The sequence below is a fragment of the Mytilus galloprovincialis genome, chromosome 6 (genome assembly GCF_965363235.1).
Source record: "Mytilus galloprovincialis chromosome 6, xbMytGall1.hap1.1, whole genome shotgun sequence".
NCBI lineage: Eukaryota > Metazoa > Mollusca > Bivalvia > Mytilida > Mytilidae > Mytilus > Mytilus galloprovincialis.
The window spans coordinates 62,278,078-62,296,746 of record NC_134843.1 but is presented as its reverse complement, the minus strand read 5'-3'; the positions used below and the strand labels follow the sequence as shown (position 1 = coordinate 62,296,746).

The 18,669-nt window shown below is 31.0% G+C and overlaps 1 protein-coding gene across 3 annotated transcripts; it reads left to right on the top strand.

The window, feature by feature from the left end:
- Positions 1-90: 90 nt before the first annotated feature.
- On the top strand, positions 91-18,244 carry LOC143080053 (uncharacterized). Of its 3 annotated transcripts, none has more exons than XM_076255711.1 (9): positions 91-198; positions 3,250-3,440; positions 4,546-4,595; positions 5,901-5,968; positions 8,734-8,964; positions 12,139-12,303; positions 15,506-15,580; positions 16,382-16,508; positions 17,276-18,241. In XM_076255711.1, the coding sequence occupies exons 2-9, from the start codon at positions 3,268-3,270 to the stop codon at positions 17,707-17,709; spliced, it is 1,323 nt and encodes a 440-aa protein (XP_076111826.1). In that variant the 5' UTR covers positions 91-198; positions 3,250-3,267; the 3' UTR covers positions 17,710-18,241. The 3 variants fall into 3 exon arrangements, with proteins under 3 accessions (XP_076111826.1, XP_076111825.1, XP_076111824.1); XM_076255710.1 differs by having other exon boundaries at positions 97-265; positions 17,276-18,240; XM_076255709.1 differs by lacking the exon at positions 91-198 and adding an exon at positions 360-438 and having other exon boundaries at positions 17,276-18,244.
- Positions 18,245-18,669: the final 425 nt, after the last annotated feature.

Here is an 18,669-nt window from a genome sequence, read left to right as displayed (position 1 = left end):
GATATATTCTTTTGGTAAACACATTATTGACTACGATAATTAAACTTCGAGCTCCTTTTATCTTCGCACTTTGTAAGTAAAAACCTGGAGAATACCGAATGCATAGCGCTGATGTAAACAACATGGCGTCTAATCTATGTAGAAATATGTGAACTGTCTGGACGAACAACATAACAGATAAAGTCTAAAAATCAGAGAGTAAACAAAGCATTTATTTTGAACCTATGTAGAAGAGTAATTCGTATGTCTTAAATTTTTGAAAAAGGTACGAGTTGAACTCCAAATATAAGTCGTGGAGTGCACTTCTTAAATTTCCTTGGAAAATTATCATGTCACATGTGATTCTCACTGTGAACTATCTGTACTCGTATTTCTCACTGTCGCGCGAAGATGTCTGGACTGTGTATTTTGGGGTCATCAAGAATTGTGTTTTTAAGGGTATACACACCATGTAAAATTTAAAGATGAAATAGTTTTCAAAAAATTATGCAATGAAGTATGTACATTTTACTTGAACAAAATTACCCTACATTACATGTCTTACTTCAACAGTGCTATACATGCATGTTATATATTCAGTGTTACCAGATTCATAAGTACCTTGGGACATGACAATTTTGTTAGCCCTCCCCCTTTTCCCCCAAACCCTTTTCTTATCCACCATTTTGTCCACAGGCACTTGTTTCTATCCATGGCAGTGGAGGATCCAGAACTTCTCATAGGGGGGAAAGGGGGGGGGGGCGCTGACTGACCTAAGAGGGGGCCCACTCCAGTCATGCTTCAGTGATTCCCTATATAATCAACCAAAATTTTCCCACGAATGGGGGGCCCCCCCTGGATCCGCCTATGCATGGGAAGATCCAATATCGAAAGAGCATCGACATATATTTCTTCCCATGGATAGAAACAAGTGCCTGTTATTTTATTTGTTCTATCCTTATTTTCCCATCAATACAGTGCAGGCAGTCAGGGGTACACCTTATTCAAGTAATTTTTATTTACTTGAAGAAGTAAAAAAAATATACACATATATAAGTAAATTTGTAGGATACTTATACAAGTGAATTTTATTTACTTGTATAGGTAAAAAAAAATCTTGGCTGAGTTATGTCCCTTAGACATTCAGATTTTCTGATAAGACTCGACTCCACTCTCCAGTTCCCTTATTATATGGTCTTTGAACGCAAAAAATAATGAGACTTTCCAATACTGTTTTGGCGTGTTTGCAGGGTGATTTGCTCTGGTAGTCTGTCGACCACATCGCCTCAGCATATTTTTAATGATATTGAAGGGTTCTGATACTTCTAATGCCGATTGGTACATCTCATTCCGAACTTATGAACCGTACACTGTAAAATGCGCTCAAAAACTACATGCCTTAAACTGAGTATTACAAATTCAAATCTTGTAAAAGATACAAGTTAATGATCGATTTTGTTATAAGCTCTATTTTGAAACCAAATGCCGTTTTTTAATGATATTTCATCAATTAAAAAAGTGACAACATAGGTGTTTCCTTTAACATGCCAAATCGATGTGCACGCAACTGCGTGTTAGCGTATAGGGAGCTATGTGCCTGAATACCCAAGACATATGTTTATGACACAGAAAATGTTCAACTGCAATGAATTGTAGGATTAATTACTTACAACTGTCAAATTCATGGGAATATTTTTTTTGATGATATGGTGGTATTACACTTTTAAAGTGAATTTAATTTTTATTATCCTCATGACTGCAAATCAACAACACTGCACTTAATTATATATTTAATAGGGATGTCAAAAGATCTGAAATTAAATACTCGGATACTTGGTCATGATACTCAATTACTCGTGAATACTCGGATAAATCTTAAACGTCTCATTGATTGAAAAGTCTAGATTTTAGGTGGGATTCAGTGTTTTTGTTTTAACCTTAAAATATAGCAATTATTATTTGTGTACATGTTCATGCACCAAATTCCAATAAAATCAAAAATATTTGCATATAAAGTCGGACAAAGTAGACAATATATATATATAATATCATCTGTTCCTGAGGAGTTGGTATTTTTTATAATACATGTACCACAAGTTTGTCCATTAATTTATCAACAACAATATTGGACTATAACTTGTGCTTTTTCTGTTGTTTTTTTTTGCACTATCATTTGTCTGATTTTCTTTTTTTTTTAGCCATGACGTTGTCAGTTTATTTTTGACTTTTGGGTTTGAATGTCGCTCTCGTACTTTCGCTTATCTTTAAATTGTAAATTAAACAATTATAGTTAAGTTTCAAATACAGAGTAATAAAATTAATTCAAATGTACATCTCATACCAATCATGTTTGCATAGAAGTCTTGATTAACAAATAAAGGTGAGTTTTTTTACGGCTTGTGATGAGTTAATTATTTTAAATCCCTGAAAGTGTTGATCCGTGTACAAATATACCGTTAAAAATGTCTCTAATCAGTTGCGTAGAGTTCACTGCAGGTGAAATTGATTTTCTTCTTGTTTAGAAATATGATTTGGTTTACAACTTCAAACCAAAGACTGTTTAACTTTCTATTTTTTAATACAAGTAGTGCACATGAAAACATTCCCTCGAAATCACAGGACGTTGCTGGTACTACTATAACAAACAGTAGCAACAGGATAACCATATTTATGAAATGTTAATTGATTTTATTTAGTATTACGAAGGGGATAGTTCAACGGAACTAAAGTGAGTGGATATGTGAAGAGAAATATCTCAAGACTTATAACAGACAAACGAGTATCCAAGCACTAAAAATGTACTTGAGTACTCTGCCTTCCGAGCGAGTACACAAGTACTCGAGTACTCGTTGCCATCCCTTATATTTAAACTTATGATCTTTCAACTCGAACTATCAGTCAGTTTGAATTGTATGTACGTGTATGCTGATAAGTCAAAGCTAGTTAATAAAGTGAGTACAAAAAGAGATCTTTATCCAGCTCTTTACAAATTAAACCTCACCTTAAGTACTGTAAAAAGATTCATAAGTGATGAATATACAAGATATATTAAATTTTATAACCTTCTTATCTTATGAATTATTTTTAAATAATTGGACTTTTGCTCAGTAGTGTAGATACAGCTCATTAATGTCATGCTTGTATTTTTATCTGCAGACTGCAAACTGCTTTGAAGAAAGTTGGTTCACTTGCATAAATGCTTTATTCTACATGTACATATATATATATAAGAAAAATGCTTGTAATTCAATCATTTTATTTTTATCAAAGGACTTCAAAAAGAAAATAATGCAAGCCAAAGGAATCCATGTGGAGCCTCTTTTTAGTTCTCCTGGTAATCCACACAACACAACAGCATTACTGGATACCATTACTAAACTCAAACAGGATGTAAAACTTTGTCAACATGAAAAGAATGCAGCCATAGAACAGCTTAATTGTTTAATATCACTAATAAAGAGGTATTCACTGTCAATATGAAGAGTTATCAAAGGAACACACAAAAGTGCATGTATAAATAAAAGACTAGAATTGGGGGCTTTATTTTTGTATTTTTTTAATTTTTAGACCATTTTTATCATTTTTGTTTTTTTTGGTCCTCATTTTTCCTTTTGTTTCAAATATTCAAAATGTTAAGCAAAATAAACGTCACTTTTCAATATATATACCATTTTAGAAAAATTTACAAATTATGGAGAAATATAATATGACACTATTACAATACAGTGGTTCAGAAAACTTCTTCTAGTTCACCTTCTGTTTTTATTTAATAAGATTTATTTTAAAGGTTTATAAAACCTTACAATTAAATTCTGCTGTATTTTGACTTATAGCTTTCTCCACATTACTCTCCCAATTTAGTCTATTAATGTATGAAGTACGTCTGTTTTATTTGGTTGCTGTTACATTTTTTTGAATCCACATTTCTTTTTTTATTAAAGTTCATGTAAAATTTATAGAATATATGCTGACAATTTCTACATTAACTGTGGCGATGATAATTACTAGATTTTGTACATTAAACAAAAAACACTTTTTATAAGGATTCAACATATAACTAGTAAGCTATATAACCCTTTCCTCCATAATAACGCTTTTTGACGCCACCCCCTTTACTTCATAATGACGTCTTTTAACGCCTGTGTAGTACCTCAGTTGAAATGCATGGACTACAAAATGTCTGCACTAGACTTAGAAAAAATTGAATCCAATATGAAAAGGATATTCATGAGAATATCTGACTTGAATTTCATTGATGAATGTTCGTTTTCACAATGCATTAATACTTTAAACCTGATGATTTTTTTTTATGAAAAAAATCCTATGCGAATCAAGTATGTAAAAAAAAAAAATTCCATGGAGGAAAGGGATAAGATAAGATAAGATAAGATATGATAAGATAATATTTATATTATTATATATATAGTTAAGTTCAGAATAAAGTCTAAGGATGTCTTCTCTAAAAAATGTATCGGTACTTATGATTTTAGTCTGGTATTAAAGATATTATCTATTTGACTAAAATTATCATTTGAAAATTATAAACTAATTTTTCTGCTTTTAAAGGTCATGGACTGGAGATTACAATGCATCCTTACATTTAGCCAATATAGTGGGTGAGTTCATTATATAATATATTACATCCTAAATTATCTGCTTAAAAAGTATAATACATATTACACCGTACACGTGTCAGAAGAAATAAAAATATGTCATTAACATGATAAACATACAAAACTGGTACATATATTTATAAAACATCATGTATTATATTGTTTCAACTACCTAATAACATTTCCTGTAGATGCTGTATGATTGAGGAATTGCCAAGTTTTTATAACTAGATAATTATTGTTTTTAAAACATTTGTACCTACATTTAGTAACATTTCTTCCAAGTTTTTTAAAAAAATAAACAAAAATTCAACATTTATAGATTTTATTAAATAACTGCCACATGTACATGAAGCACAGTGGATTCATTTATTTTTGTAGCTAACAATTTGAGTGGATTTAGTAGATTGAGTGGATTGAGTGGATTGAGTGAAATTTGTATTTTGTGGATGTATGATTTCCCTGTTGTGCCATATCCTGCAAAAAGCCTATAAAACATGTATACTTTGTTGAACAACTTAATTGGTGGTTTATGTTTACCCACAAAATCCACCAAAAATCAGTATCCTACGTATAATATTGAAGAATCCTCAGTACACATCAAACTTTGCCAACTTCCATTTATTTATATATATAAATCATGTCATAATGGGAATCATATAATTACATTAGATGTATGTTTCATTATAATACTTTATTCCGATTGGCTAACTGCACATCACGTGTTATTCCTTCAGCAATTGCATTACTCAATAAAAATGTTCATTCATAATAACACATGGTCCCACAATAAAGTGCACAGATATATTAAATAAAACATTTATAAAATTGGTGTTTTCATGATTAGAGCTAAAAAATGTAATTATAAGTATTAAATGCTTCTTTTTGTAACTTCATAGGGTTGTAAAAGCGTTGACCATGCGCACATTTTTAGAATGACGCGCTTCTGTGCTTCATACAAAAGGTACTTCGGTCAACGCTTTTACACCCCAATGAAGTTACATAAAGAAGCATTCAATTCTTAAATAGTTATTATTCAGAAGTTTCAAAATGAACAAAGAGTGATCATCAGCTAATCAATAAGGGGGATAAGTAACCTAATTTTTCTGAAACTTTAAATTTGACATATATACATGTACATGCATTGTTTGATTATTAAAGATTTAGAAAGATTAAATATCCAGAATACTGTTATGATAATAGTTTTTGTGGATCCTTGTTGCATGATGTTCATGGGTATGATATTTTGTGGTTTAATTTGTATTAATATTTTGCACTTGTTTTATAGATTATATTTTATAATTGTAGGACTTCCTCCGCCAGAATTCGATTATAGAGCCACTCATCTAACGAATACACCAGTTCCAGACAAATCTGTAAGTTTATTATTCAGGGTACATGAATTAAAAGAAACTTAAAAATGTAAGATATAGCAAACAATAGTTTTAACAGATATACTTATATATTAAAAAGTTTAAAGTATTAGCACAGGGATCGGACTGGTCATCAAATATTGAACATAATTAATATGGCTTCTACTAACCAAAGTTCTATTCGGGGCTTATGTGTTTAGAGACCTCTTATGTCTACACCTTTCCTACATTGCCTAATATTGAACATCAGCTTGAAACTGTTTGAAATTTTCTAACAAAGATCATTTTATTTTTAGCAAAAGGGAAATTTATTGATTTACTGTTTTTTGTTGAATGCTCAGTGGCAAATATTTCATGCATATTGAGGATGAGTGAAGCAAGATTTAACATGTTAAAATGAGGGGAAATAATTTAGGCTGCTACTAAAAAAATGAGTTTGTTTGGAAGGGACAAAAATGCTTTGAATTAGATCACCTGTAAAAAGATATTGCAATTATTATAATTATTTTCAATGCACTCTTCAAACTGGATGTTGTAACATTACACATGAGTCAGTATAGCTTTTATCAATTTTGAATTCAGTAATAACTAAAATCTACCGGTATGTAAAATTAACATTAAGAACTTACAAAGTGAGGGTCTTAGGGTCCTTCATTTCATTATACCTTAATTTTTTATACCATTTTTTTTCAATGCTTTGTTTATTTTTACGTTAATTATATGTCGCAGTGTTTTCCCTAGGCTATTCATGCATTGCAGTACCACTACGCATAAAATTTCGGCCGCCATGCGTTTATCATACCCGCTATGCATCCCGCTATGTGTGAAATTTTTATTTAAGAATTGAATGCTTCTTTTTGTAACTTCATTGGGGTGTAAAAGCGTTGATTGAAGTACATTTTGTATGAAGCGTAGAAGCGCTTCATACTAAAAATGTGCGCACGGTCAACGCTTTTACAACCCTATGAAGTTACAAAAAGAAGCATTTAATACTTATAATTACATTTTTTAGCTATAATCATGAAAACACGAATTTTATAATTGTTTTATTTAATTCACCTGTGCACTTTATTGTGGGACCATGTGTTATCATGAATGAAAAGTTTTATTGAGTGATGCAAATGCTTTAGGAATAACACGTGATGTGCAGTTAGCCAATCAGAATAAAGTATTATGATGAAACATACATCTAATATAATTATTATCTTATAATATGAAGTGACAAGTGACAAACTCTACAGGTGTTTCAAACTCACTGGACTGATAATTGATCATAATTAATTAGATGCAACACTCTGATTTTACAACCATGTTGATTAGATAGAACAACATTCAAGACTTCGATTGCATAATAGAAATTGGGAGTTCAAATTGTTTTAATGATAAATATTATAGCCTGATACAGCTTCCAAATATCCTTCCGTGAAAAATAAAAAGTAAAAAACCTTTTGCAGTATAAATTTAATGTTTTGAAATCATAAGTCTGACATCAAAATATTTATATCAAACGCAGTTGATGTTGTAACAGAGAATACGGATCATTGGGTTGAAACATGATGTAACTTCAACCTCTGTAGCAGAGTTCAAAAAATTTATGAGTCACTGAATTATTCACAATTCAGATCGTTTTTATTTAAGAATTGAATGCTTCTTTTTGTAACTTCATTGGGGTGTAAAAGCGTTGACCGAAGTACATCAAACTAGTTTTAATCCAGACATGCCAGAAGAAAGTAAAAACATTGATTGACTGTACCTTAAGTTGAAGATCTATATCCAAATTAAATTAATTAAAGCTTTAATCCATGATCACAAATTGAAAGCTTTGTTTACAATAGTTAAAAGCCATGTGCTTTTTGGCAGGAAAATTTGGGAAAACCCTTAACAGGAAACAGTTACATTTCATTGTTATTTATAGACAGTAAGGATTTCATTTTGGAAATCATTTTGATTTATAACTGCTAAGATTTATTCATGAAAAATTAATAATTACTTGGGGTGAAACTGATAATACTTTTTACTAAAATAATTTACATCTAGGGGTATGGAAAGGGGGGCTGTTTTTTTTTAATAATATTACAAATATATAAAGTTAACCAGTCTGAAAATACATGGTTAAATGGATTTTAATTCTGAAAAACTCATGTGTTTTTTCAATTCCTATATTATTTCCATCATAATCAGAAACACTAAGCTTCATGTATGTAAGGTAAACCAAACATATATTTTTGGCTTTTATATAAGAACATTCCAGACTATTAATAAGTATGTACCTGTAGTAAAAACAAACCTGGTAGAGCCTGAAAAACTTTTGGATCCAGGCTGGCCTTGGGAGAAAATGTTAAGTATTGTTCCTGACTGTATTGCAGATTTATGTGAAGTTTTTAAACTGACATGCACAATTCATTTCACTAGTGTAATAAAAATAATTCTACAAAACAACGCTGCGCTCCGCGTTGCAAATTCACCTTAGACCCACCATGCATCAAGAATTTTGTAGGGAAGACACTGAATGTGTATTCTGTATATTTCAGCAACCCATTATTCTCTATATATACATAAATTTTAAGCCTATTTTTCTTCATTTTTCATTTTTTTCACCTTTTTTTCTGCACCTTTTGCTTATTATTTTCTATTGTATAAATACGATTCAGATCATCAGATATTGTTTAGATTTAAAAATATAAGAGAACACTCATTGTTATGCACTTATACATGAGTTCAATTTACACATGTTCATTATATATGTGTCAATACTCTTACGGTTGCAGGCAAGAGCAGCAATGCTTTGGGAAAGATTAAGTATAAAGTTATTGGACAGAAACTATGCAGAGATTCAGGAAGAAATCCGACAAAGACAGATGCTGTATATGCAGAATCGCCAGCTGTACATGGATGAAGTATTACATCATCATCACATAGATATGGGGAAATCACCTAATAGAAAAAATTCCAAAACTTATGAAGAAGTGGACAGGAGGTTTATTAATGCATACAGCAAGGTATGGTGATAGATTTTTCTAATATTGTTAACTAAATAGGGATCATTCAGATTATTGTAGTCAGTCAATAGCTTATATGCAATTTAAATGTGTATTGGCTGCTTTTATATTGTATAAAGCTTTAATTGTAACTGAAGTTCATCAAGCCTTATATATAATTTCTAATAAACAAATGAATTTCCCAGATGGATATCTATTATGAATTATCTCCCTTTTTTGAGTTTGAGAACAATTTAAAGTTCTGAGATATTTTGTAGATAAAAAGATTATCTTTGAATATTAAATTGTTTATGATATATCAAAACTAAAAATTATATACTGAATTCTTATTAAAGGATGTTTTAGCTATAATATTCTATTGACATATTTTTATAATTGAACCAAAATTATGGAAGCTCAAATTATTTCAAAAGTTTTATAATATCTACTAAACTTTAATTCTATACATCTTTGTACATGAGGTTATTTTGGAAAGGATTTTTTTTAGTAATTTGAAATGAAAGTTTACAGTACCTGGAGTAGGGGGTGTTGCAAGCACCCCCTCTCAAATCAGCAAAATTTATATATTTTTTGTATCTAAATTACCTTTTGCTCTCAAGACTTAACTCTGTGAAATTGATATGGCCATGCCATCCTTAAATATAACCTCTGTTGATTGGTTCTCTTTGAGTTAATGACTAATTTATGATTTGAGATTTCTTTGAAAGTCTGATGTATAACATATGTATAAGCTTAAAAAAAGTTTAGTATGAAATATGATATTTGTAAATTATTTTTTGTATAAAAGAGGAATGAAAGATACCAAAGGGACAGTCAAACTCATAAATCTAAAACAAATTGACAATGCCATGGCTAAAAATGAAAAGGACAAACAAACAACAGCACACACGACACAACATAGAAAACTAAAGAATAAACAACAGGAACCTCATATACTTACCTATAAACAAATGAACACCTATACTAACAAGGAAGCAAAACACAGCTGACTTGATATATCCTGATCATGACAAATTATTTAGTTTCAAAAAGTTGTAATGACAGACAAGAGTAAACAAGATAATAGAGGCAATAAGACAACACCTCGAGTAAGTCATTTGTACACTGAGGTTAGATAGATTATTGATCTTTATTATTTTAAGACAGAAGTAAAAAACATGAATCTGTTTAAGGTTTTATCAATCTAAAAATATGACATGGTAACTTTGGTTAGAATTAAAAAGATAACAAATTCTGAAATATGAATATAAACAATGGGTGGAAATGTACATGAATTGAACAGCGATTGGACAAAATTTTATTGAAATGGATTGGAAATTAAAGGGCTAAAATTTTGGCTGCACATAGAAATCTTAAACAGATACAATAGAGCTTCTGGTCTATCTGTAGCTTAGAATATTTATAAAGGTTGTTTTTGAGATTATTTTTCTTTATTATTAATTTATGGTATTGTAAAGCTTTTTAGGAAGTTCCAAGCACTCCTAAGCGCTTCCAAACTACCTTTTTTCTAAATACAAAATTGTAATATTGATTTTTATATAGTTTGTAGATTTATTTATGGGGTAAAGACTGTATTTGTAAAATTAATACTGTTCTAAAAAAGAAATTAACCATTAAAGGTAATACATTGTATTAACATTGGAGTTATTTGGTTCATAACTGTAGTTGAACCAATTATAACAATAGATCTCCAATTCAAAATATTACCTCCATTGCTATACATTAATTAATAATCATTTAATGTAATACAATGTAATGTTGAACTTTTAATACCCACTTCAAAATGAATGCAATCTTTACCCTACAGTTCTACCTAGGAATTTGATTAAATTCTATCCCTTATTATATTGGTATAATTTTCAGCCTAAAGAGTAGTGTGGACATTTCATAGTGGTATTGTTATTTTTTACTAAAACAAATTTTGGTATATATATGTACCTCTCCACCCTTATTTGTGTTTTTTTGCTTTTTCACATGAAAAGAGATCAAAGTATAAACATTTTGCATGATGCATTAGTTGAAATTGAAAGGGGTTGAGCATTAAAAGACGTAAAAAATTAAAGTTGAACAGTAAACACTAGTCCTAGGCATTGTTAGTCAAGCATCACTATAAAAGAAAAACCATATTAATTTTTATGTTGCTTTGCATGATAGAATAGTGATATGGCTGATTTTTGTCAATTATTTGATGTAAATATATATACCTTAGACAACAAGAAAATCACAGATTTTTATCAAGTATTTGGTAAATTGTATCTACAATAGACATGACAGATAGATAGTACTGTTCAATTTAAATACATGACATCCAATAATATTATTTGAAGTTTGATGTTAGTTGCTTTTAAATTTTTTACATTGATACTGTTCCTGTGTATCTTGAATATTTAAGATTTGCTTGAAGATCATGCCTATTACAAATAAGGTTAATATAATTTAAGGAACCTTTCTACTACAAATATAGTTAGCACCAAATGTTATAATTATAAGCTTAAAACCTAAAACTACGGAAAGTTTAGTGCTTGGTTCTACATATTTTATGGTCATATTTTTTTATGCCCCACCTGCGATAGTAGAGGACATTATGTTTTGTGGTCTGTGCCTCCGTTCGTGCGTCCGTTCGTCAGTGCGTCCGTTCAGGTTAAAGTTTTTGGTCAAGGTGGTTTTTGATGAAGTTTTAGTCACATCAACTTGAAACTTAGCACACATGTTTCCTATGATATGATCTTTCTAATTTTAATTTCAAATTAAAGTTTTAACCCCAATTTCAGGTCCACTGAACATGGAAAATTATAGTGCGAGTGGGGCATCTGTGTAGTATGGACACACATTCTTGTTTAAATTGTGAGAAAGGGTGGCAGAATTTGTTATCATTGTACTTTGGATTCATTATTTTTCTGGGGGTATCAATTTCCATGGATAGAGGTCAACCACAAAATTTAATTAAAATATTCATTGTAGCAGTTTTCCTTAAGGTTTGCGGTGCTTAAAAGTGGCGTTAAAACACCAAAAATCAAAATCAAATCTTAAGGTTTGCATACTGACTTTGGTCAAACTATGACATCAAATATTCATCAAAATATTTTTTTCTCTCATTCCTCCTTGACTAGAAGAAAAGTGCAATCTTATAAGTAATTGAATAATTATCATTATGATGTTCTCTACCCTTTGTAGACTAGACAGCCAGGAGGATTAAAAGGGAGAGTCAAATCTGCACCAGCAAGACCTAGAACGGCCAAAGATATGGTCAATGGGGTAAATGTAAAAATGAAAGACCTGTTTGTGTCAAATAGAAATGGAGAGCCACAGATTCCTTTCACAGACCCAATTACAAAATCTGTGAGTGTTTTATTTTATGCGACATTGAATGTTTTAAACAAATGTCAAGGAATATTCAGTACTGACAGGATGTAGGAAAAAGTGTTCTCGTGTAGCCATACATATTTAGTTACCTTTGAATTTGTTAAAATCAAAATCAATGATTACCATTTTTGCCCAAAAATTGTGAAAATAAAATAATTTGGTATCATAACTTTAATAAGGTGGTGCATAACACTACAGGCTGACAGGGAGATAAATCTGTAAAAATCAGCCCAATATTTTAATAACGAATATTTTAATAGCATTCAATTGTTAAGAAACATTAACCTTCTCAATAACCAAAATTAGTGTTTGTTAAATATATATCCAATGAAATTTTTTCAATGAAATGGGTGGTTCAAATGTTTTGAAATCTTTCTATTTTTGTCAAAGACTGAAAGTAAATCTTCTGTCAAAGTTTGATGAAAAATAAACGAGCCAAATTTATTTTAGTCAAGGTGTTTGGTACCACTTTAAGGATGTTTGCTACTCTGTTTAAAAATTTTATGCTTTTTAAAAGACTATTATGAAATGATAGTATATGAATAAAGAAACTGAAAAGCAGAAAAAAATGGAGGGTTGGTGTGCTTTTTTGTCGAGCCTGCAACTTTTGTTGCAGAAAGCTCGACATAGGGACAGTGATCCGGCGGCGGCGGCTACGGCGGCGGCGGCGGCGGCGGCGGTGTTAGCTCACTTCTTAAAAGCTTTATATTTTAGAAGGTGCAAGACCTGGATGCTTCATACTTTGTATATAGATGCTTCATGTTACGAAGTTTCCGTCAGTCACATGTCCAATGTCCTTGACCTCATTTTCATGGTTCAGTGACCACTTGAAAAAAAAGTTAAAATTTTTTGTAATGTTGAATTCTCTCTTATTATAAGTAATAGGATAACTATATTTGATATGTGCGTACCTTGCAAGGTCCTCATGTCTGTCAGACAGTTTTCACTTGACCTCGACCTCATTTCATGGATCAGTGAACAAGGTTAAGTTTTGGTGGTCAAGTCCATATCTCAGATACTATAAGCAATAGGGCTAGTATATTCAGTGTATGGAAGGACTGTAAGGTGTACATGTCCAACTGGCAGGTGTCATCTGACCTTGACCTCATTTTCATGGTTCAGTGGTTTTAGTTAAATTTTTGTGTTTTGGTCTGTTTTTCTCATACTATATGCAATAGGTCTACTATATTTGTTGTTTGGAATGATTGTAAGGTGTACATGTCTAGCGGGCAGATGTCATGTGACCTTGACCTCATATTCATGGTTCAGTGGTCAAAGTTAAGTTTTTGAGTTTTGGTCTTTTTATCTAATACTATATGCCATAGGTCAACTATATTTGGTGTATGGAAATATTTTATGATCTTTATGTCAGTCGCGCAGGTTTTATTGTCGAGCCTGCAACTTTTGTTGCAGAAAGCTCGACATAGGGATAGTGATCCGGCGGCGGCGGCGGCGGTGTTAGCTCACTTCTTAAAAGCTTTATATTTTAGAAGGTGGAAGACCTGGATGCTTCATACTTTGTATATAGATGCTTCATGTTACGAAGTTTCTGTCAGTCACATGTCTAATGTCCTTGACCTCATTTTCATGGTTCATTGACCACTTGAAAAAAAAGTTCAAATTTTTTGTAATGTTGAATTCTCTCTTATTATAAGTAATAGGATAATTATATTTAATATGTGCATACCTTGCAAGGTCCTCATGTCTGTCAGACAGTTTTCACTTGACCTCGACCTCATTTCATGGATCAGTGAACAAGGTTAAGTTTTGGTGGTCAAGTCCATATCTCAGATACTATAAGCAATAGGGCTAGTATATTCGGTGTATGGAAGGACTGTAAGGTGTACATGTCCAACTGGCAGGTGTCATCTGACCTTGACCTCATTTTCATGGTTCAGTGGTCAAAGTTAAGTTTTTGAGTTTCGGTCTTTTTATCTAATACTGTATGCCATAGGTCAACTATATTTGGTGTATGGAAATATTTTATGATCTTTATGTCAGTTGCGCAGGTTTTATTTGACCGTGACCTCATTTTCATGGTTCATTGCACAGTGTTAAGTTTTTGTGTTTTGGTCTATTTTTCTTGAACTATAAGTAATGGGTCAACTATATATGTTGTATAGAAGCATTGTTAGCTGTACATGTCTGCCTGGCTTGGTTCATCTGACCTTGACCTCATTTTCAAGGTTCATTGGTCTTTGTTTAGTTATCTTGGTTAATGTTAAGTTTATGTGACAGTTGTAATAAAGCTTAGCTTTATACTTAGGACTATCAACATAATATCAATGATTAGTATAGAAGGCGAGACATTTCAGTGTGTGCACTCTTGTTTAAGATATAAGTCGTTGAAAACTTTGCGGGAAATAATTCTCTTTAGATTTTTCTTACATTTAACATTGGCACATATTTTGTTTAGAAAACTACGAAAAAATAACAAGGATTTTATAAGATTTTGAAATATGGCTTATTAAAATCTATGTAATAAAATTATGAATTTAGAAAAGTAGGGATAAAACCAGAGGATTCCGAAAATCTGGTAAAAATTCAAAATATAGAGGAGCAAACATTCTTAAGTTAATTCATTACACTTATTAAATAAAAGATTATTGAAAAATACTGGATGTAAATGATCACATAAATTGAATCAGAGATGATAGAAAACTAAACAGATACAGGAAACCAAACCAACATCAAAGTGGGAGGTGAAAAATAAGAATTCTAAGACAAACACAAAGTAAGACAAGATTCAAAAACAGTAAGCTATAGGTAAACCAGATACTTATATTTTCAAATGACTGAATATGTGTACATTTTCAGCTTTGTTTGTTACATATTTGTTGCCATACATTGTGAATAAAAAAGTCCATAATTATAGTTCACCAATTGTAACATGTGCAAAGCACTAACCAATAATTATAGTTCACCAATTGTAACATGTGCAAAGCACTAACCAATAATTATAGTTCACCAATTGTAACATGTGCAAAGCACTAACCAATAATTATAGTTCACCAATTGTAACATGTGCAAAGCACTAACCAATAGTTCATCATCAAGAAAATAATAAAAACGGAGAGTTTTTCAGGATTTTTTTCTATTAGAATAAAACTGTTTAATATTTGGATGGAGAATGTTTTAATTAAATTAAAAAAAAAGGCTGTCTCTCATATACTTGTAGTTGAATGTTCAAAACAGTGGAAATCCTTATGGAAAGAATAGATTAGATTATGATGATCCACAACGATATGGTCAGGTTAGTGCATGAAATGTTAATATTATTAAAGAAATCATATCCTTTGTTCAGTTGTAAAACCAAGAACATTATTAGAGTTCTTATGTTGATTTAATGATACAAATGAAAATAAGAAAATATTGATTAACCGATAAAGATAAATTCCAGATCCTATATCATGTATTAAGATAAATATGCTTGGTTCCTTCACATTATATTTGTAATGTTCTATGTCCTTGAAAATCACTGGCGGATCTAGAAATTTTAATAAGTGGGGGCCCACTGACTGCCTAAGAGGGGGCCCGCTCAGTCACGCTTCAGTGATTCCCTATATAAGTAACCAATTTTTTTCCCAAAAAGGGGGGGCCCGGGCCCCTGCCCCCTCAAATCCTCTGAAAATGACTTATTTCTACTTATTGTTAAAAAATTTCATAGATACTGCCTCTATATAATGATATTAAATATTTGATCTGTTTTGATGTTATGATGTAATATGTTTATATAAAACATTCAGTACCTCGTCATGCAACCATATTCTAAATCTAAATGTGATGTGAATTGAGTTTGTAAAAATCATATGATTAAAAAAATAAAAGCAGACTTAACATACAGACATAGTAAATATGGTTTTAAAACGTAAAAAAAATATCAGTTTTATCAGTTTGCTGAGGAAGGGGAATCATATTATTTACATTGCATGTCTATCCAACTAAGGCTACAAATAATCCAAGAGTACAACACAGATATCTAGCTGTCATGGTCACCCATATTTGACTAGCCCATTATGAAGATATATAAAATTCACCATATTCAATTTTACAGAAAAGTTTATTTGATCTTGATGCTGTGTTTGGACCAGATAATGAAAACAGAAAATCTCAGAGACCAGCTAGTGCATTTATACCTCGAGGTCAGCAATCAAAATCTAGACCACAAAGTGGACATGGAAGTAAGTCTCTGTTACTGTGGATTCTTTTACTTTTGTGTGTACCAATTTTTGTGGATTGAGGAACTTTTTAATTTTTCGTGGTTTTGCCGAAATTTGCATCCCTGCAGGTAACCAATAAATCTACTAAACATTGGTATCCAAGGAATGATTATGAATTCAAAGTACTTGTATTATCATAGAATTAATTTGGAGAAGCAGGAAACACATGTAGCCTCATATTCTTAAGATTTTCAATATGCCACCAGTTGTAGCAGCCAATAGTAATCTGATTTTGAAAGTTTTAGAACTGAAAAATAGTATTTAATCTTGTTTATTGTAAACAGATATTTAACAGTTTGACCAGGTTGCACAAAGTTGAAAAACCAGCCTTTATCATTGTGACATCATACATATTTTATGTCAACAGATTTTAGTATTTTCAACCTCCAAGTAGATCCTGGATATATTAGGGAAATATTGAATACACATTGAAGCTAACACATTTATTGAAATTGTTCTTAATTTTTTCAGAATTTTAACAAGTTTTTTTTCTGACATTTTTACAAAGGATTAATAGTACTAGTTCAGTCTGTGTAATTATACCTCCTCCAACAGATTTCCACCTAGATCCTTGAAAAATTTCAGGAGATTTCAGAAAGGATTGAAATAGTATACTTGCTATCATTGAATTACTTCTTTTCTATAGTATCTATGCTGCAATTGACATATTGAAAATAGTACATTCTTTACTCAATAACAATTGATAATGTTTTTTTCTTTTTATGCAGCATTTATGACCCAGAAGTCAGAAAGGCCAATGAAATTTGAAACCACAAGACCAGTGTCAGCCAAAACTCCAGGAAAGAAAAGTTCCACTTTAAAATCTGCCAGTGAACCTAACATGGGTAAAAAAACTTTAGAACCATTTCCCACATTCCAAGTCAATATGAGTAATCAAGATATTGAAGATGAGAAACACCTCGATATAAATGACAATGCTTGTGAAAATTCTGGTGATGATTCTTCTGATTTTGATATTGAGGAATTCAGAAACCCACCAATAAAAGTTAGGGTTGAGTCTGCACCAGTCAAGAGACCAGCACATGTTGATAAATTTGTGAAAGAACTTCAAACTATGGAAGAAATGGAAAGAGATTTTAAGAAAAATGCAATACATCTTCAAAAGAAGTTGGGCATAGATTCAACTGGTTTGGTGTCATAATGTATATTATCTAACATAAGTCTCTATATTAGAAAATAGCTGAACAATTGTATACATATATATATTGTACTATTTTCTGCATCTCCTAGGAAACCGTCCACATGTTGTATTAATTAGCATTTTATGAATAAATGCTGAAAAGTTATTAAATTCTTTACCATTTGAGGTTGATTTATTCAAGTATCTTAAATAAAATTCAACCTATTTAGGCTCTGGTAATATGTAATGGGTATCACTTAGCTTATATAGGTAGTATGGGCATTTTTTCAAAGTCTAATTAACCTTTTATCTTTGTTGTTAGTACATCATTGGCATCTATAATTCGTTTGAACTTCATTTTCTCTTAAAAGGCCATGTTAATTTACAAAATTGGAAACTGAACATTATTTCACCCCTTCTGGTAAATGATTAAATGATCAGTTTAAATGTGTGGCATATATCTCATTGATATGCATATTGTATAGCCACATGTCTTTTGTTGAAGACGTATGTTGACCACAGTTAACCTGGTTTGGTTGCTGTCTTAATGATTTATACCTTACATCTCTTTAATGTAATTATGAACTAAGACAAATAAACAGAATTTGTTTTTATACAAGAATGACTGTAATTTGGCATATATACATTTAACTTTGTCTGCGAATGAGTAAACTTTTGCAACAGTCCGGTTGTAGTGACCTACATTTCATGTTAAATAAATAAAGCATTGTTTTGTGTTTAAGTCCAATTTCTTAAGCCAAACCTTAAATACATTTAGTTGTTTCAAATTGTGATATCCTTTTGTTCTTCATTTTAGATTTGGTAACTGATGTTGAATTTTTTATTAGATTCTTCTTGTAGCTTTTTCAGTTTTTCTTTAAAGGATAATTTAGATGAAATTCAGATACTTGGTGTGTTACTTTTTTTTTACAGTGAATACTTGTAAATGTGCTCTTTTTTTATGAGAGGATTTTTTTGTTT